At 43.3% G+C, this 20638-nt stretch overlaps 1 protein-coding gene across 1 annotated transcript in view; it reads left to right on the top strand.

Annotated features, from left to right (window-relative positions):
* The window catches only part of LOC138304023 (protein-glutamine gamma-glutamyltransferase E-like), a 137675-nt gene that overhangs the window by 58191 nt on the left and 58846 nt on the right, over positions 1-20638 (top strand). Inside the window, exons 2-4 of the mRNA XM_069243675.1 lie at positions 188-334; positions 2088-2330; positions 2474-2592. Coding sequence (XP_069099776.1) covers positions 188-334; positions 2088-2330; positions 2474-2592 — 509 coding nt within the window. The remainder of the gene's footprint in view (positions 1-187; positions 335-2087; positions 2331-2473; positions 2593-20638) is intronic.

Here is a 20638-nt window from a genome sequence, read left to right as displayed (position 1 = left end):
TGATTGTACACTGTCTGCTTTGTTCAAACTGTATAATTTAAAGTTAATTCAAAACAAACCTGAAATTGACTAAAAACGTTGCATTGCTACAATGCTGAATTAAGAACTACTGCTAAGACTAAAATAGCAAAAAAATGTCTTGCCAACTTCACTATATAAATTAAAATGTTATTACATCTTTTTCAAGAGTTGCAGTCAATCAAAGAAGCTCATCATACAGATGTCTATAGCTACCCTGGGCTAGTCGTCAGAAGGGGACAGTCTTTCCCGATCACCCTAAACTTCAACTCATCTGTCTCAGACTGGAAAAGTATCATATTTACTGCACAAACAGGTAATCATCATTATGCACTCACCTCAGAAACTGGTGATTTCCATTAAATACATAATTTTAGGGCTGATCTTCTTCTAGACTAACCTAATTTTAAAGTCCAGCTAATTTTTTTGGACATACTCTGAGGGCGAGATTTATCAACATTTGAAGTAGCACAATGCAGAAACACAACTTGCTTCACTGTGTCAAATGAAGAGGGCAGGAATGTTGCATATTTACTAATATAGTGTACATTCCTGCTCTCTCACTATACTGATGCACTATGTGTTGGCTTGCGCCAACGAAGCCACCCTTGCGTCATGGTGCAATCGTGCCTGCATTTCATGCAGGGTTCGTTCTTTGCGGGAAGGGACACTTTCATTTTCTTGCATCTGTGAAGGAGATGTCCTCAATATATCTGTTTCATAGCTGAATAATTCTTCTTCATATAGTCACCTCACACACTTAGAGATCAAATTACCAGAAATCCAGTGGGTACCGGATGTGAGATTACTCAGCCTTTGAATCCTGATTATATAACATGACTGACCCCTTGTCCTAAATTTTCACCGGAAGATCCTTCTATGCATAAATGGAGTGCTATAAGAAGCTTTAACTCCATGTCCCTACAGTTGTCATGTTCCACAAGAGGTAGCAAAAGCGATATCTTGGTGCCAAATGCAAGCCACGTGGCAAACTCACTAACCATGCTTATCCTGGCTTACCACTACTGGACCTCTGACATCCGTACTAACAGTAGAGTACTATACATCATATCTGTTTCATAGACATGTTATCTCCACTCCTTATTGACCACCAGGACAGGAGTTTTATTCTCTCTAGCCTCAAGTTCATTTCAGATAATCACTTCAATATAAGTAGTCTGTGCCACAAAATCTCTCAATGACAGTGTATCCCTATCACACACTTATATATTTTCCCACAGAGGCATGACTGAGGCACATAATTATGGGGAGTTGGTGTAAGGCAGCGCCGCAAGTCTTCTTGCTCTGCTGCCCTATGCCAATGTGAAAGGGCAAGAATGCACTGTAGATGTGAAATACGGTGCATTCTTGTTATTTTTCACCTGCGCTGGTGCAGAATTGGCTACCTAGCGCCAAGGCACCCGTGCACCAGGACTGTTGCATGCAGGAATGTTTTTATGCAGGAAGGGGCACTTTTCTGCACAGAAACAATCCAGAGAGGTGTTTTCCACTTTCTATTTGTGCTGTAGAATGGAGCTCACATGGAAAGAGGAAAAAACGAGGAGAAATGACGATATTTCTCCTTGTAATGCCTGCCGTATGTTTTATGGTGCTGCCCCAGGTTTACATGATTAAGTCCATGGGTGTTGCATTGGAAAACCCACTGCAATGCGCAGGAAACTCCTCCAGCGCACAAAGTAAAGCAACACAGCGACTTACGCTGCTTTGTCTTACTCATTATCTATGAGGCAGCGCAAAGCCAAGCAGAGTGGCTCTGCTTGGCCCAATAGAAATGTTTGAGAGGCTTGTGCCTCTGGAGCTTTAAAAAAAGTGACGCTCCAATGCCCCTAGCCTCTTATAAATATGCCTCTAAGTTTGTGGTAATATCAGGAAAATCAACAGTAAAGACCAGCGCAGGAGACCATAAAACAAGCCCACAAACAGCCAAAAAACAGGCTCACATACTGATTTTTCGGACCAGGCCATGAGGCACAACCTGTTTGCCCCATAGGCCAGTCCGATCCTGTTTACAACTACGTGAATACTTGTTCTTTAATGTGTCTTTTAAGGGCCGCCAGTCGAAAAGCCATCCAAGACAAAGGTTGTCTTTCCAGTCACCCGTTTTTTGCGAAGTGGTTCTTGGGGAGCGATTGTGGAGTCCAGTCCTGCAAACTCCCTGAATGTTATCATTGCCAGTCCAGCCAATGCCATCATCGGACGTTATGAACTGAGTGTCCAGATCACCTTTGATGACCAGCCGACTACCTTCAACTTAGGGAACTTTGTTATGCTCTTTAACCCTTGGGTTTCAGGTAAGCAACATTTAGAAAGTTCTTGAAAATGGGTGATGGTATATTCATTGTTTATAAAGTAAATTAGTATTGATTGAGCCATGGATGACTCCGGAAATTTGCTTACAACATGACTAGCAATAAACACATTTTGTTGGTTTCAGATGATGATGTCTATATGGCAGATGAGGAAGAGAGGAAAGAGTATATCCTGAATGAGAATGGAATGCTTTTCATGGGAAATGAAAAGAGCATCAACACCTATGGGTGGAATTATGGTCAGGTATGTGAAACCATGCTACAGCATTTCCGGTTTCTCTGATAATAGACTATATCAGTGTGATATTTTAATGGACATAAATTCATCAAAATACCAAATGCAGCGATATTGACATCATTCACACGGTGAATGATGATTACATCACAGAGTAGACATTGTCTCTCTCTTAGCTCCTTACCAGCCTTCTTTCTGCTGCTAAAGGTTTAGGGCAGGGGCAGTGGCCCAAACAACATGAAGAACGGAGGTCCTTGAAGCGCGTTTTACTCTCTGCTACTCTGTGTGCTGCTGCCACCTTTGTGACACCTGCGGCCGTGGTTAACGAAGGCAGTACCAGGGACCAGGATCAAGATACAGGTAGCAAGCACTTAGGGCCAGATGTAGCAAGCAGTTTTGCCCATTCTGTGTCTATGGGAAAATGTGTTCGAACATATGGCCCTTAGCCTGATGGCTATACCCAATTGTTGTCAATAAACATCTTTCTTACTTTCCCCTTTCACTTAGTCTGGGTACTAACAGCTCAGAGCAGTAATTCATTACTTAGTTACATTGGCAAGCCTACTAGGCATAGAGCTATTGTGGTTCCCTTCTCAGAGACACACAATACGCACACCTCACTTTCTTTACCATTACAGACGTATCACATAATTTATAGCTTATTAAATGTATTACATTTATTGAATATTTGAAATCATACAATATTTTTCAAAAACAAATGTTATTTCATTAAAAAAACAAGTTTCTTGTTCACATAAAATGCAAACGTCACATCAAAAAAGAAAACAAATCAGTTATTCAATTAATCAAAACATTGTATTTCATTATTAAAATAATAATCATAAAAGCACAAAAACAGAACACTAAAATCCATAAAATCTAAAAACGTTCCATATAAATCGATTGGCCATGACAGGCATTCAAAAGTCATATGAATGAACAATTACTTAAAGTAAAAATAATAAAATAAAAAAAATAATAATAACTTTCTTAAATGTATAACACCATAATGGAATAATGGAAGTGTAGCTAGCTTGATCTGACCCTCAACGTAGCCTACTTCTAACTCCTCATGAATGGCCTAAGTTGAAGTGCTAGGGTGTACCCCAAGAAAATGGCAAAAACGGATTTCATTTCTCTGGTGGCTACTAACATCCTTATACCCAGATACTGGAACTGTGCACATCACAGGGAGATATTTACAATTTAAGATTTACAATAGTAAGGCAATCAGCTTGACCCCTAGTATGGGTAGACAGATGGAGCAAAAAGAAATGAATGCAAGAAACGTTATTTGCCTATAAGCATAGAGAGGGCCCAGGCACCATTCCCATCAAATGCCAAACCTGCACAGGGAAAATGATATGCCCTCTCTAAGTGGTGCCCCCAGATAGAAAAAACCTGATTTACAGATTTTCACGACCGGAGTTCATAAAGAAGGTTGAGTTTATCTATAATACCCACAAAGGCATCAATCAACTTTTTTAGGTCGTTGGGAGTTCTTGCAATTAGAGCTGCATCGTCAGCATAAAAGAGTGCATGACCATCCCCTTCTCAATGAGCACAAACCCTGATCATATATATAAAAAAAAGAACAATATGGGGCTAAGACACACCCTTGTTGTAAGTTCATCAAGCGTAAATTCAACTGAGAGAGGTAAACTGGAGGCGGCTGACACCACTATTCTCTTCAAGGGTCTATATATTTTATTAAAATAATCCACCCACTCATCGCGGGAAATATTCACAGCCAAGTTAAACATTGATTACTTTTGGATTTAACTGAATTCGCTGTTTTCCAGAAAGTACTTTCACTTCTAGACTCACACAAGACAACCAGGGCTTCCCGTGCCTCAGTCTGAAGTTCTCCATTCCTATTTTTTTAATGTGCACGTTCATAGATGGTTGTGCACTGATTAATCAAAATACTGCCTTTGGGTTCCCTTTTTAAGGCTTCATGGAGCCGTCTTTTTGCAGATCTGCATGTTTTACCAAACCAAGCATAGCGGTCCTCATGTACAGTTTAATGGGTTTCATAAGGAGAATCCGGATTAACCTACCCAGTCTATCAAAAAACATCATAACTTCAACTGGAGTGATGTCTACAAATAGAGAACTTAGCACAAGTGCAATATTAACCCTGAATAGCTTGGGAATCAATATACCCATATCAGAGAGTCCTCTTAGAAACGAATTGTCTTCCGTTCTCCTTAGTTCCCATTTTAACGTGGCCCTTGTTGCTATCAAAGGATTTTCCTTCATAAGTAGTCAGAGTAATGATGAAAGGATTATGGTTACTATAGATACTAGACATAACAGACTTCATTATAATAAAAGGGCTAAGTGATCTAGAATCAAAAACATATTCTATAGTTGAACAGATCCCAGGGTCCACAAACATGGAGAAAAGGGCTTCCAAGATGTGCGATGATTTGCTAGTGCAGGAGTGTAGGTTTACTCTGTTCCCTGGCATGTTTGCATCCTAGAGTATATTGCCTGGGCTTCAAGGCACAAGTATGGCGGAAATGGAGTGGGAGTGGGAAAGGTATATCTCAGGGGTAGCCAGTTCCGGTGGAGATGCACGTGTTACCTACGTCATACTGCACAAGGTAGTTAAATAGCAATATTCCTCTGGGGTCGTCGATGAAAGTGCTAACATTATAATCCGGATTTACGAAAGTGCACAGGAGTCTGTTGCCCAACTTGGCATTTAAATCGCCCCCACAAAAAAGATGATAACTTTTTCTTTAATCTAACTCTATCATTGGTTAATCCGCAAAAAAGCAAGCAAACTGTAGAAGTTGTGAATGTCAGTAGCAGAAAAATAATTGATTATAAAAAATTAAATAAAACCAAATGATAGAAAATCATATTGAGACAGTATACTAGGTATTTCTGTCCTAAAAATGTAGTGCCACATTCATAAATTCAAATAGGTTAGCTGTCATTTGGAGACCTACCCCTCTCACTGAGTGTCTCATAGCTTCTTTCATTTGAAAGAATCCATTTTAGTTAAATACTGGCCTAAACCATATTTGCTTTTCTGTTCGAAGAATTGAACAAACGCATAAAATATGGGCCAAAGTTTCTTGTCTGTACTCAAATATGTTTTCTGACCGCTAGGGCCAGAATTCGATTAATAGGGATACATAAAAAATAAACATGAATAAAGTTATGTCTTGTTGCTTCGGACAAAGTGACAGAAAAGGTAATCTTGAAGAGAGTTTTTGGGATGAATCCTCACAATTTAATCTCAGTGTTTCATTATTCTCAGCTCCTCGGTTTCCCTTGGAAAGGCCAGGCTTTTGCTTCTTTCCTGGTCACCAATTTAAAATTCACCAGATTTGTGGAGGAAGTCCCAAAGGGCTTACAAATGTAAAATGTTCAATGCATTGTTAAAGTAATTTGACCAAGGGGTGTATCTTGATTAACTCAGTGAGACAGAGTGTCAGATGACAGCTTTAAAAGATCCTACCTCAGTGTGCCGCATCATGTATTACCTACCAAAATAGGAAGACATGTTCTAATGATAGTTGCTGCAAATAAAAATCTAATTTGATGTGTTGTTGGCTAGTACAATTAGGTAAAACAGACCTTTCCCTAAGTAGATTGCATTGTGTTCTATGCCGCCAGGACTCGAACTTCCCTGAAAAAACAGAAAAGCCATTATCATGACACTGGAGCAGTTGTTTTTCAATGACCAAGAGTAGAGGATTAATCGGGAAAGCTTCCAAATTATTGTAGAGGCGATGGATAGTTTTTGGCAGAGAAGCAGAGGTAGTCTTTAAATAGGCGAAATGTTCCTTAGGTCACTTGATTGCCAATGCACACTGTGAGGCAGCAGTATTTCCTTTGCTTCTCTATCATGGTTTCCCTTCCTGCTATCTATTCATCTTGTATTTCTTAGTACTAAAAACCAAAACTGCTGGTTTATTTACATTAAATTTTAATTTATTATCAGCAAATAACTTCTTCAGTGCTCGCAGGGATTTCTGCACTGTGAACCCTGCTTTTAATGCGAACATCCTCCTTCAGCAGCTGTATTACCCTTCATAATATCTCTCTGGCCCTTTGTATCCACCCGCGTCCTGATGATGATGCTGACTTTTTTTAGAGGGACTGAAACACCACCAACTCTAAAAACACAGACGCTATATGATTGTTGAGAACTTGCTGTAATGCGCCGTACTGTTCTTGTATTTGCTGATATAATTGTTGATCACAAATTGTCACTTGAGTGTATCACCTCAAAAGAGAGTACAGAGCATGTGTGTTTTGCCCCAATATTCACTTGGTCGCTATGTACCTTGAAATTGTTTTAGATGATCTCCTTTGAATACATTATATCCGTTATTTGGTTCTTTGAAGCAAAAGTACTGTTGCTAGGGACCAATGTGTTTTTGTTATATACATGAAAATCTTGCCAGCTGCATTCAGAGGTGCTATTTTATGACTTGAGCACTTTTCAAAATTCCTTCCTGGTTTCAGAATCAGTTTGATAACTGCATTGCCCATCATGGGTGTCAACCCTATTGACTCTGGGAAAGAGATTAATAGTCTCTCTAGAGACTGGACCAGAAAGACAGGGTTATTTTTATAGAAGCCTAAGGGGACAAAATATGGGTTGGGGTTTTATCAAGCACCATTGATTGTTTTTCTACAGGTTTATCAAGCTTCTCCGCCCATCTTGGGGGGGAAATCTCATCACACGTCCAAGTTTGAGGGCACACAACTTGCGCTTTCAAGAGGCCGAGTATAGATTTTACAAAAATTGGGTAAATGCTGGTATCTTACCCTGTTCACATGAACTAATGCCTTCCTGATATGACTTAAGGTGAGCTTTGTGTGCCTTTAATGTCGGAGCACAAAGTATAAAAATAATGGCAATAAACTGTCTGCCTTCTTACCCCTCTTGTAAAAATATTGCTTCAAGCAATGCAGAGCTAGCTGCACCTTTTGAGTCCTAAGGGCCTGTAATTATGCCCTACGAAAGGTCATATTTCATTGTGCTTAAAATTTAAGGGAAGGTGTTTGCATATGTATCTGCTGTGCTGCAATTAATTGTTCCTGGAGTTTGAGTTCCACTAGCTGGTTGTCTTCAAACACCCCCAAACGCATCCTCCACCTGAACTGGCTACCTCTGAGATCTCCCCTTCCCACTCCATTTCCGGCACACTTGTGCCTTGAAGCCCAGGCAATATACTCTAGGATACAGACATGCCATGGAGCAGAGTAAACTTACACTCCTGCATTGGCAGATCATCACACATCTTGTAATCCCTCATCTGCTATTCTGTCCTTGAGTTTCTTGGGAAGTGCTTTAGTGTAACTACCTGAGGAGCTGATCTATCTAGTTTCTAGTACCAGGCCAAGTGTAAACCCCTCCTACATGATTAAAACCTCTTCAGCCCCACCAATGTAGCTTTCAACAATTTTATGAAGGATATCTTCCTGTTGCATGTTTGGCCCATGCATATTGATAAAACCATATGGCACGTCTCCTAATGTAATGTGGAGAGCCAGGTAACACCTGCGTAGCTCCACTGTGATCATATATTTAGAAGCTGTGAATCTAATAATCAAGATGCCAACCTCTGCATGCCCAAACTTGTTGTGTGTTGTGCCTACTGTGCATGCAGAGATGACTCTCCAGAGAAGATGCATCTCTAGCAGAAAAAATCTGCATCTACTTAATTGAGTTATACCCAAATCTTGCACCTTTTTGTAGGGGAGTTAAGCTCCCCAGCATTTAGTAAGCTTAATGGGAAGGCATCAATTATTTGGACTCAACAATAGGCGCCATAGGTTACTGTCTACCCCTGGAATGGTGAAGAAAGACCTAGTTTCCCCTTCCTTCTGTAAAAAATGTACACAGTATCCTAAAAACAGCTATAGTTAATTTCAGTTCACAATATTCAAATTGGAAGAGCGGCACATACAGCACTGGAGCATCTACAGTGTAGAGCTACTGCTACTCATGTCCTGCCCTTGTTCATTATAGCACTTTTAGACCAATAGAACTAATTATCCTAGGACTCACCAAGAAACATTGTATGCTTGACCCCCAGACAGAGCCTGCATCCTACAGGTGCTTCCCCTGTCTAGGTTGCTCTTACCTTTTCAGCATAAATTACTTCGTTGGGAAAGAACAAAATATCCTCAGCCAACTCATAAGCAAAAATCTATTAGACGAGTACTACTAGCAATCTTTGCCTTGGTAGGTTATAAAAACAGTAAGAAATAAGCGTAATTTAATGATCTTAATTTCCAGGCCTCATAGATATATACTGACACAGCTGTCACAATGTCTTTGTCATCACAACGCATACACAGGGCTTCAGCTTCCTTGCATTTTCATACGCCATACTTTTTAAAAAGAGGGCATAAAAACAGTCTGCGTGGTAAGATTGTGAAGTGGCATAGTAGGAGGAAGTGGATAAGTGATTCTTGGCCACCAAGGTAGCAGGGGCAGCTGTCCAGCCTCTCTTTCTCATCGGTATGCCATCTTTTAGTCACTGAAGTCACTGGTAGCGTGATATTTAAAATAAAAGGATTTTTTTCCACCAGGCAAATAGTGTCAATAAAAGTAACTGGTTTACATTCTGGGTTAAAGGATAAGTAATGTTTTAGCAATGGGTCAGGTAAGTTAAGAGTCCTCTGTGTTTTGTGATCCTAAAATGCCCTTATCACCGCGGTAAGACTTTTCGTCCTAATTTTTTCTGAATTTAAGCAGTAATCTTCTAGGTCCAAGGCCGCAAGAGTCATTGAGACATGATTAAACCAGGGTAGCTTTTGGTAGTTTTGTAGTTTCATGATGTCTTTCAAAGCGTCCTTTTATATTGTTAGATCCTTCTTGGACCAGACACGAAACCAGTATCTTATTGGCGCCAATGCAGCATGATCTTCAATTTTCTCCATTTGCAACTCTATCTTAAGGCATCCATAGGAGTACCACAGCCGGGGCAGAGTAGGCATCAAATGAAGTGGTTTTTGGATATTTGTATAATTGGAATCTTTTTAATTCACCAGATCTCTGCACCATACAATGCTGCGGCCCGTGCTTTAATTTTGTATGCTAATGTTGCTGATTTTACGGAATGATTCCCCGTGGCTTTGGAGAATCTTTATACAGCACCAGCTTTTTGGATTAAGGAGACATTGCTTTTCCATACCTGAGAGTTCCAGTTCATTTTCTCATCAACCCAAAAGCCCAAGTAATCGTAGGTTGCTACTCGGTCCAAAGGCCTATTACTGGCCTTAAAGGTTGCTCGCAATTTCTTTTTTTGATTGAGGATCATGAATATGTTTTTTTTTGCAGTTATTGTCAGATTCTTTGATGCACAGAAATCCTCTATGCTTCTTAGCAAGTGATGAGTTGCTACCTCGGTTCTTTCTAGAAGCACAGCATAGTCCGTGAAGAGCAGTATTGGTACGCTTTTGCTTGTTAATTTCGGCATATCAAGATTTAACTTCTTCTGTTTTTGGGCCACCTCGTTAATGTAACAATTGAATAGAAATGGTGCACGGTTGCACCCTTGTATGACCGCTCGTTGGATTGGTATCTCCGCTGTGAGCTCATTTCTCATACTGTAGCTAACCCATGTAGAGTTTGCAGTGTGTAATGAAATAGCAACCTTAACATTTTTCCCCAGATACCCATTTCTGACAAAAGGCGCCATCATTTTGGGTGGTCCACACTGTCAAATGCAGTCTGGAGGTCAACAAATACCAGGTAGTGTGATATGCTCTTTAGAAAGACATATTTGAAACAAATCAAAGTCATTTTAAAGAGATGGTCTACTGTACTTTGGCCCCTCCTGAACCCCGCTTGGTATGGTGATCGTTTATTCTCCTTCTTCAAGCCACAGTGCTCGTCGCAATTGCAGCAGCTTACCAAAGATTTTTCCTGCGCTGTAAAGCAGTGAGATGGGCCTAAAAATGCATGGGTTGTCTCGTGGGCCCTTTTTATGCATTGGGACTATAATTGATTTTGTCCTTGATGGCGGGATTTCCTCGGAGCACCAGAGAGTTATACCCGATGTTAACAGCTACATAATCGATGATACTTTGCCTCCTGCCCGCTCGGAACGTAGGTTTCAGTACTTTGTCTGAGTTGGTTCTTCCATTTAAAGTATGCCTTCCTCATTCAATTAAGGTTTCGAAAATTTGTTCTCCCTTCTTTGAGCCTTGGCATTGCTCTGTGGGGGGGTTTGGAATGTTCCAAGCATTGCCCTCTTCTATTACCAGCTCATCCTCTACTATAGGATCCGGGATGGTGTTGAGGTCAGCACTTATTAACAGGACTTTGCTGCAAGCCTGGAGTGAATGCTCACCTCTGGCTCCACAAGATCGTTTCACCAGGCCTTCTGCTCTTCTCTTTATGATATGCTCTTTTAGCAGTTGAACTTCTTGCTTAACTTGGGCCCAGCTTATAGGGGGGAAATAGACATTCACTATTTCAAGTGACCATATCTCATTTTACACTAATAATACATGCATATCATTGCTTAGTGGAGTATGGGTTAATATGACATTTTCAAGAAATAATGTTATAGCCCAAATAGTCAGGCACCCTGTTGGCCTTCCCTTACGTTGTTTAGTTGCCGGTATTTGGTAAGAGCAATAACAGTCTAAGCCAATGGCATTTACAGACCAAGTTTCCTGGAAACAACGATTGCCTTGTAGGTTAATAAAACATATCCAGTCCTTGTCCTCGGTCTTTGATTTTAAACCTGAGATGTTCCAACTTAAAGTTTTTTTATAACTATCTTGGTTTATCTGTCCTTTTCGTGGTGTCCATTATTTGCTATCCGCTATACTGCTGCTGTTCTGCCTCTGACTTCTGGGCTTGATGCTCTACAGCTTGACGATAATTCTTCCTTGGTGAAGTCTCTGTCGCTGGCAGCGAGTACCTCAACTTGCTCAGATCCGAGCGTTTGGAAAGTTGCCGACTTGAGCTGGTTGCCCCCTGCAATACTGAGCCAGATGATTCCTTAGACTCATGGTTGCTGTACGAGTTTTGTATTTGTATTCTATTGAGAAATATAGAAAGATATGTTTCATTTTGCGGCATACTTATTGTTATTCCCCAGGTCTTCATCGTGTTGGAATGACCTAGTATCTCATTTGCTAACCCTACAAAGCCCCAGACTGTTTCAGTAGATTCTCCTAGAATCAGCCCTTTCCTTTGTGTAAACCCAACCGAGAGCAAGTCATTAGCTAATACGTTATGCAGGCCTGTCAGTGAGTTTACAAGATATATGACGTTACTCCTATTTGTTATGTTGTGGCTCCCTCAATAAAGAGTACTCAGGGCAGAACATAATTGTTGCTTCCTGTTCTTTACTTCTTCCAGTGTTCATCTCAGTACTCTTACACCTTTCTTGTGTTTGACTTCTTTGGTGATGAGGTTCATCTCACGTTTTGTTTTTTGGTGTCAAGTGCGGGCCTTGATGGTTACAACCGTGCCCTCTTGAGCTCCTGCAGGAAAGGTCTTAACTGGCTGCTCTGTTCCTCGAACATGTCCTGATAGTGATGACTTTTTAATGCAGTGGCCAGGGAGATAGAATCAAAGTCGCTGTTTTCCCCATAGGAGGCTATTCTTACACTTGGCATTCTATGTGCGGGTTCATTATAATTCAATTCTCTCATATTAGTTTTTATATTACCAAGCAATATACATTCAATGCTAGCAGGTGCTTTTTGCTGTTGCAATTCACTGCCATTTCCCCTTTCGGAGGCATGATGAACTTGAGCTAGATGTTCTTTTTTGCTGTCAGGCTCATCATCGTGAAATATGGCTCTGGAATGGTATTGTGTCAGTTTTAACCTTTCTAAGTTCTGTTTATTTATTCCAGTTCCGTTTGACGGCTCCTCACTTGCCCAATTTGCCTGAGGGTTTGTGCCAGGGCCTATTTCCGTCCTCCTCTTTATTGAGCTCTCTGGATTAGGTTCTGGGCTTCTCCCTATATCCATTAGGAACATGATTAATGTGGGAGTGAAGGGTACAGCCTATGTAACACAGCAAACTGGGATTTTTATTCAGAAATTCTCCATTCTTGTTAGGCGTTACTTCGGTAGTATTCACCAGAGTACTTTGTCCTGCATTCTCTTGGCAGGGAGCATTTTTCTTTTGTAGTTGCATAGTTTTTTGACTGTGCATTTTTATCTGCTCAGTCAGAGAATTTTGGTATTTAGCAACGTGCCTTTTTCTGTTCCTCTTAGTTTTTCTCCCCTTGGTTTTGACCTTCCCCTTCAATTGCCCTTTTTTTTCTGGGACTTCCCCCCTTCGACACTTGAAGCCTCGGTTACTGCTGTAAAGATTCCACTTGGTTCTTTGGTGATACCATCTAGGTGGCCACCAATTTCCAGGCAGTCTACAGCTTCCAAGTGTTGTCAAGCAGGACTATCCATTGTGTTACTTAGTGCTTTTCATTTGGGCTCGAGGCCTGAGATGGGAAAGTTCTTAAGACTATTTCTACAGTCCTCAATGATGCCATTGATCACCTTCGGGACTTCCAGTAGTTTCTCTATCAATGGGCCACAAGCTAGCCTATCTTCGGGTTTGACCGTGGGCTGAAGTCTTAGTTTTTACCTTATATTGTCTTCTACCAGGACCATGTGTTGTCTATGGCCATTATTGTGGCTGTAAATTGCCTGGTCAGTTCAAGTTGCCTGTCAGGTTTTTCAGACTGGGTCATGAGCGCAGTTGCAATAGAGTCCAATGTCGCATACATGTGTTCATTATACTGAGTATTGGTTGGTCCAGTGAAAGATCTTTTTTGTACTCCTTTGGGGTTTGAGCCCAGGGTATTGCGTATCTTGTTTGTAGTTTGAGTAGCCTTCAGGATCTTCCTCCCCCGATCCTTGTTGCCCCTCTGTGTATTTACATCCAAGAAGTTCAGATCATCAGATGTTATACTGTCCAGTAGGGGGTCCATGTTATAAACTGAGTTACAAATCGAAAAGTTATCACATGAGGTGAGTTCCAGGCTAAGTGATCCGAACACCTGTCCACCCAGTGCAAAGTTATCTAATCTATTCCCATTTGTGAGGGAGGAATGTGTAATTATTGACTGCATGTAATGTGTATTTGATGGGTAGTCACTTCTAGCTTGTGTTATATTTATATTGTGAGGTTTGTTGTAAGATATTTCCATCTCTGTAGGAGGCTGGCCTGGTTTATAGTGGGTACCAGAGGTACTTACACATTGTGCCAGGTCCAGTTATCCCTTATATGTGTGGAAGTGGTGTTTCTAGCAGCTTAGACTGATAGAAGGTAGCTATGGCAAAGCAGCTTAGGCTGAACTAGCAGACATGCAAAGCTCCTACTATACCACTTATATCATATGCACAATATCATAAGAAAACACAATACACAGAGTTAGTAAAAATAAAGGTAATTTATTTTTATGACAATATGCCAAAAGTATCTCAGTGAGTACCCTCAGTAAGAAGGTAAGTACTATACACAAGTTATATGTACACAAACCAAAATCAGGTAAGTAAGAGCAAGAAAAGTAATGCAAACAGTGTAGGATTACAATAGGTTTCAATAGGAGAACATAGGTATAGGGGCAACACAAACCATGTACTCCAAAAATGGAATGCGAATCACGAATAGACCCCAGACCTATGTGAGCTTGTAGAGGGTCGCTGGGACTGTAAGAAAACAGTCAGGGTGTCCAAGATACCCAACCCCAAGACGCTGAAAAGTAGGAGTAAAGCACACCTACTACCCCAAAAGAGCACAATAGTCGTGATAGGGGGATTCTGCAAGAACAACAAACACCAGCAGTGCACTGACAACGGATTTCCGGCCCTGAGGACCTACAAGGCAAGGGGACCAAGTCCAATAGTCGCAACAGTGTCCGGGGGGGCAGGAGCCCAGGAAACCCCAGATGAAGGTGCAAGGAAGCTGCCTCGGATGGATGAAGCTTGGAGTTCTGCAAGAAAGAAGAGGACTAGGAACCTCTCCTTTGAAAGACAGATGTCCCACGATGTCGCGATGAAGCTTGCAGAGGTGTTACCACGTAGAAATATCGCAAACAAGCCTTGCTAACTGCAAGGGTCGCGGTAGAGGTTTTTGGGTGCTGATGAGGACCAGGAAGGACCAGGATGTCGCCTTTTGGAGGAGGAGACAGAGGGGGCGCTCAGCAACTCAGAGAGCCCTCACAGAAGCAGGCAGCACCCTTAGAAGTACCCCAACAGGCACTTAGAAGAAGAGTGAACCAGAGTCCACGCGAAGTTACAAAAGGGGGTCCCACCACGTCGAAGGACAACTCAGAGGGTTGTGCACTGCACGACGGAGTGCTGGGGACCCAGGCTAGCCTGTGCACAAAGGAAATCCTGGAAGAGTGCACAGGAGCCGGAGCAGCTGCAAATCACGCGATACACAGCTTTGCAGTCTAGCATGGGCAGGCAAGGACTTACCTCCACCAAACTTGGACTGAAGAGTCACTGGACTGTGGGAGTCACTTGGACTGAGTTGATGTGGTCCAGGGACCACGCTCGTCCGGATGAGAGGGGACCCAGAGGACCGGTGATGGAGTCTTTTGGTGCCTGCGTTAGCAGGGGGAAGATTCCGTCGACCCACGGGAGATTTCTTCAGAGCTTCTGGTGCAGGGTGAAGGCAGGCTACCCCCAGAGCATGCACCACCTGGAAGCAGTCAAGAAAGCCGACAGGATTAGGCGCTACAATGTTGGTGGTAGTCGTCTTGCTACTTTGTTGCGGTTTTGCAGGCATCCTGGAACAGTCAGCAGTTGATCCTTGATAGAAGGCAAAGAGGGAGATGCAGAGGAACTCTGGTGAGCTCTTACATTCGTTATCTGAAGAATTCCCCAAAGCAGAGACCCTAAATAGCCAGAAAAGGAGGTTTGGCTACTAAGGAAGGAGGATTGGCTACCAAGAGAGGTAAGAGCCTATCACAAGGAGCCTCTGACGTCACCTGCTGGCACTGGCCACTCAGAGCAGTCCAGTGTGCCCCCAACACCTCTGTTTCCAAGATGGCAGAGGTCTGGGACACACTGGAGGAGCTCTGGGCACCTCCCCTTGGTGGTACTGGTCAGGGGAGTGGTCACTCCCCTTTCTTTTGTCCAGTTTCGCACCAGAGCAGGGCTGGGGGATCCCTGAACTGGTGTAGACTGGCTTATGCAGTGATGGGCACCATCTGTGCCCATCAAAGCCTTTCCAGAGGCTGGGGGAGGCTACTCCTCCCCAGCCCTTCACACCTATTTCCAAAGGGAGAGGGTGTAACACCCTCTCTCAGAGGAAATCCTTTGTTCTGCCTTCCTGGGCCAAGGATGCCTGGATCCCAGGAGGGCAGAAACCTGTCTGAGGGGTTGGCAGCAGCAGCTGCAGTCGAGACCCCGGAAAGGCAGTTTGGCAGTACCCGGGATCTGTGCTAGAGACCCGGGATCATGGAATTGTCCCTCGAATACCAGAATTGGTGACAATTCCATGATCTTAGACATGTTACATGGCCATGTTCGGAGTTACCATTGTGACGCTATACATAGGTAGTGACCTATGTACAGTGCACATGCGTAATGGTGTCCCCGCACTCACAAAGTCCGGGGAATTTGCCCTGAGCGATGTGGGGGCACCTTGGCTAGTGCCAGGGTGCCCACACACTAAGTAACTTGGCACCCAACCTTCACTAAGTGAAGGTTAGACATATAGGTGACTTATAAGTTACTTATGTGCAGTGGTAAATGGCTGTGAAATAACGTGGACATTATTTCATGCAGGCTGCAGTGGCAGGCCTGTGTAAGAATGGTCAGAGCTCCCTATGGGTGGCAAAAGAAATGCTGCACCCCATAGGGATCTCCTGGAACCCCAATACCCTGGGTACCTCAGTACCATATACAAGGGAATTATATGGGTGTACCAGTATGCCAATGTGAATTGGTAAATTTAGTCACTAGCCTGTTAGTGACAAATTTGGAAAGCAGAGAGGGCATAACCACTGAGGTTCTGGTTAGCAGAGCCTCAGAGAGAGAGTTAGGCATCACACAGGGAACATATACAGGGCACATACTTATGAGCACTGGGGCCCTGCCTGGCAGGTTCCCAGTGACACATAGACTAAAACAACACATATACAGTGAAATATGGGGATAACATGCCAGGCAAGATGGTACTTTCCTACAATCTCGAGTTGGATACTTTCTACTTCTGGTTTCATTTGAGTCGTTTGAGATAGCTGAGTTGAGTTCTCATGCCCCTGTGGCCAAATGCGATATGAAGGATACACTCTACAGTGCCCACAGCTCTTTTTTCCCTCTTCTGGTAATTTCGCCTCAGTGGGTCGCTCTTCCTGCTCTTTCTGCAATGGCAGGGGAAAACGCTCTCTTTCTGGATGGTGCCCCAGATTGCTACTTTTGATTACGTGGTTGCACATTGGATTGGGTGATGGGGTGATGGCGTAATGGCGGTGTTTCTGGCGGCCGGCCTAACACTTCGGCTTCCTCCGTTTCGCAATCTCCACTATCCTCCTGCACATGCACATGCTCCAGGTGGCCATATGGCATGGAATTCGGCGTCTGCTTCTGATTGGCGCTCACATTAAGATAGTTGTAGTAGTTTGTTATGGTGTTTGCCCGACTTGTCTGTCTATTAACTGGTGGTGAGTAGGTCTTTGGGCCCTGATTGTGCAATGCTTGATTCCTTTGCCTGAGGCCCTTGTTACTTCCCTGTTCTGGACGTGCCTTTGGTTCCCATTGCTGGCTCTTTATTGCATTTATAGAGTCACCCTGACTTGTCTGACTTGTATTTCCTCCCGCCATTCCTCTCCTTAGTGCTCCCAGTGCCGTCCACTTCGCCCTGTTTAACCTCTCCTAAGGACGGAGTGTCCTCCCTTTTGCCAGCGGTGGGCAAGCCTGTGAGGCGAGTGGTGGGACTAAGCACCCTCGCTTCTCCCTTGTCCTTGTCCTCTTTGCAAGGGCTTCTGAGTGTAGAATTGCTAACACTGGGCTCTGTTTTCCCTGCTTGCCCTTGGGTTGCGTGTGCAATTTCAGCTTCCACCTCTGCCCCCTCCGTCTTGGGATCTCTAGAATCGTGGTTGGTTTGCAGATTAACTTTTGCCTGTGCCTGCGCCTCCTTTTCTATCTTTGATCTCCCCCTTGTTCCATGCACCTGGAGGGTCGTGATTGTGTCTCTTGCTGGTTGGCCTCCCCTAAGGTTTTCTTTTGAGGTGTAACTGCTGGAGGCAGACCACACAGAGCACACCAAGCTGCACCAGCCTCTTGCTAGCTGCTCCTGCTGCGCACAGCGGCCTGAGGCTCTGAGCCCACCTTCAGTCAGCCCTTGGCCTCAGTTGACTCCGATATTATTCCCCCAAGTCCGCTAATCCTCCTCTCCTCGGCTTTTGACTTGACTTTTCCAGCAGTTTCCACAAAGTTCTTTGCCCTCAGATTCAGATGTAGACTTCCGAGCTCCCCCGATGGTCTCCTGGAGGGTCCTGGGGCTCAGCTCCGCTTGCCCTGTCTTGCCTCCCTGGGCAGCCATGCACGCACTGTCCCCACGCCCTGTGCTGCGCACACTTGCACAAACCACCAGACGTTCTTCCCCTGGCCTTGCAGGCCCCCTGGTGGAGGTACTGAACGCTGGCCCCACACCCTCCTGTTGGGGTATCCTGGCACCGGACCAGTGGGGGGAAAGCAATATTAGGCAGAGACAGTGCTGGGGCAGACCAGAGGGCAGGACAGAGCAGTTTACTGCTTTCTCAGCTTTCCCTCTCCGGAGCTTTTTCCCGCTCGCCTCTCCTCTCTGTGCCTCGCGCACGGCACACACCGCCCCTGTGCTCCACTCTCCCACTGCGGGTCTCAGTTGAGGATCTTGGTCATGGGTTGTGGTCATCTCGGGCTGCTGATGCCAAAGCCGGCTGCACTGGAATCGGAGTGGGGCAGGGTGCTGTGACTGCAACTGCGCCTTGCGCCTTGCGCCTTGCTCCTCCTCTTCCTGCTCCACTGATCATACCTCTCAGCGGCATCACAACGTCAGCAACACCTCTCTTCATGTGAGTTGTAGTGGCAGTGTATACCAGTAATTAGGAAGCAACAGCACACTGAATAGCTTTTTCTGGAAGAGGAGCCCTCTGCTTCTAGTAATAGATTGCTAGTGTTGAGAGCTGCACTGAAAGTAGCTAAAATGTAGGACTGCAAGAGCTGGTGCAAAATAACTATTTTGTGGCATGCGCCCTCAAGCTCCTACATCATTGTCAGTCTAGTTGAACTAAAGCTCATGTTCTCGGCGTGACATTTGGATCACTCATCAGGCTTTAACTGTTTCCCCCACATCATCCATCCAGGCTCTAGGTGGGTTACAAGGGTCCTGGCTTGTTTCCATGGATATCTCCCTTGTTGTGTATGTTGACTGGCACAGCCTGGCAAAACCTCCACTAGTGGAGCTCCATTCTAAAGCTGTAACAGATGTCTTTTGAGTATTTTTGCAAGGATTGTCTTCCCCGTCATGTCTAGTGGCATATCAAGGATTATTAAAGTAGTTGCTTCTCTTCACCTAGGATGAAAAGGAGATCTTTGCTAATGTTAGCAAGTGTGGTTTCTATTTCCACAGAGGTCTCAAACCTGATTGTGGAAGTGGTGAAGAGATTAGATGTATTAAATTCTGAAGTGGGTTTCTATAGCAAGTACCAATCACTGCATGTTTATGATGATTTGGAATAAACCCCTTGAAGAAGAATGTAGATTCCATGATTGTGCTGTCATGAAGGTAAATAAGTATTATTTCAAGTGGGCTGCAGGGCATGGTTCAGTATCCAGGAGAGGCAGTTTTCTTGGTGCAAAATCAATGCAATGTTGACTTAAACCTGCGCAAAGGATGAACGGAAGACCTAAAGGAGGGCAGAGCTGATGGGTTGCTATGATAACAGTATGTGGTTACCCTGAAATTGAGGTCTGCATGTTTTATATTTTTACCTTATAAGATGGTCTTTGCTATGCAAATGAGAAGTTCGTGGGATTGTCAATAATTCTACATGGTAATCAGGTTCTAAATAGATGTTGAATTTTTTCTTTGCTTGATTTGGTTCCATGGTACTAGATGTATGCTATTTTGACATACCATTTGGTAGCATTTGTTTTTCAAGTAGCCAGAGGTTCAGTGAAATGCCTATTTGATGCTCTAGTGAAACTGTTGTACAAGGTGTCATTACCTTCTACACACATACCATCATACCATCTACTTAGTGGGCATTTGATCTGTCCTGCTGTGTGATAAAAGATGATATTCCATGCTTGAAAGAGAGATGGTAATCAGTGAGTGACCTGACCATATCTGTAATTGTACTAAAAAACTTAATCCTGTGATACTGCATGTGAACATCATGTCTAGAATGTGGCAACCAGAAAGTGGTGTCCCACTAATTATCATAAAGCATATGGGTCATTGATTAAGCATGAACGTGGCTTGGGATCAAGATGTACAGCCCAGAGATAAAAAACATTCACCAACAGAATTATAAAAGCTTGTACTACAACTGTAAGGCAAGGTAAAAAATGTCTTCCAATAAGGTTGAATCAGAGATTGGACAGCAACATATTATGGCTAAGGAGCTTCCATATTGTGTATGGCCCTTCACCTAAATTGTACATATGATACGTACGGTATTACTCTACAGGTGAGTTCTGTGGAATAGAATTCAGCTCCTTACCTGTGCCACTCTCATTGTTTTTTATGTGAGAGTTTATTTAAAACCAGGAGGAATCTTCCCATTCAAGATGGTGATGAAATTGACTCTAAATCAGGTCTCAATTAAATTGATGTTGTGGCTCTGCTTCTCTTCTTGTATGTGAAACACTGATGAATGAGACTATTTTTCTTTCTAAGATTGTTGTCACAAGAAGGAAATAAACCTGGACATAAAGACTTCTACTTGGGTCGGGTCCAGGTATGTGTATAGCATGGATGCCTTACAGATGAAAGTGAATGCTGCAAATGTAGGGATGCACTCTTCCATGCCCAGCTGGGTTATAGTTTTTGGCAACTGGTTGCTGCCCCAGACATGAATGCAGATTGTTAAAATGGGTTTGAAAC

The sequence above is a fragment of the Pleurodeles waltl genome, chromosome 7 (genome assembly GCF_031143425.1).
Source record: "Pleurodeles waltl isolate 20211129_DDA chromosome 7, aPleWal1.hap1.20221129, whole genome shotgun sequence".
Taxonomy (NCBI): Eukaryota; Metazoa; Chordata; class Amphibia; order Caudata; family Salamandridae; genus Pleurodeles; species Pleurodeles waltl.
The sequence above is the reverse complement of the archived record's forward strand: the minus strand, read 5'-3'. Positions and strand labels throughout refer to the sequence as shown.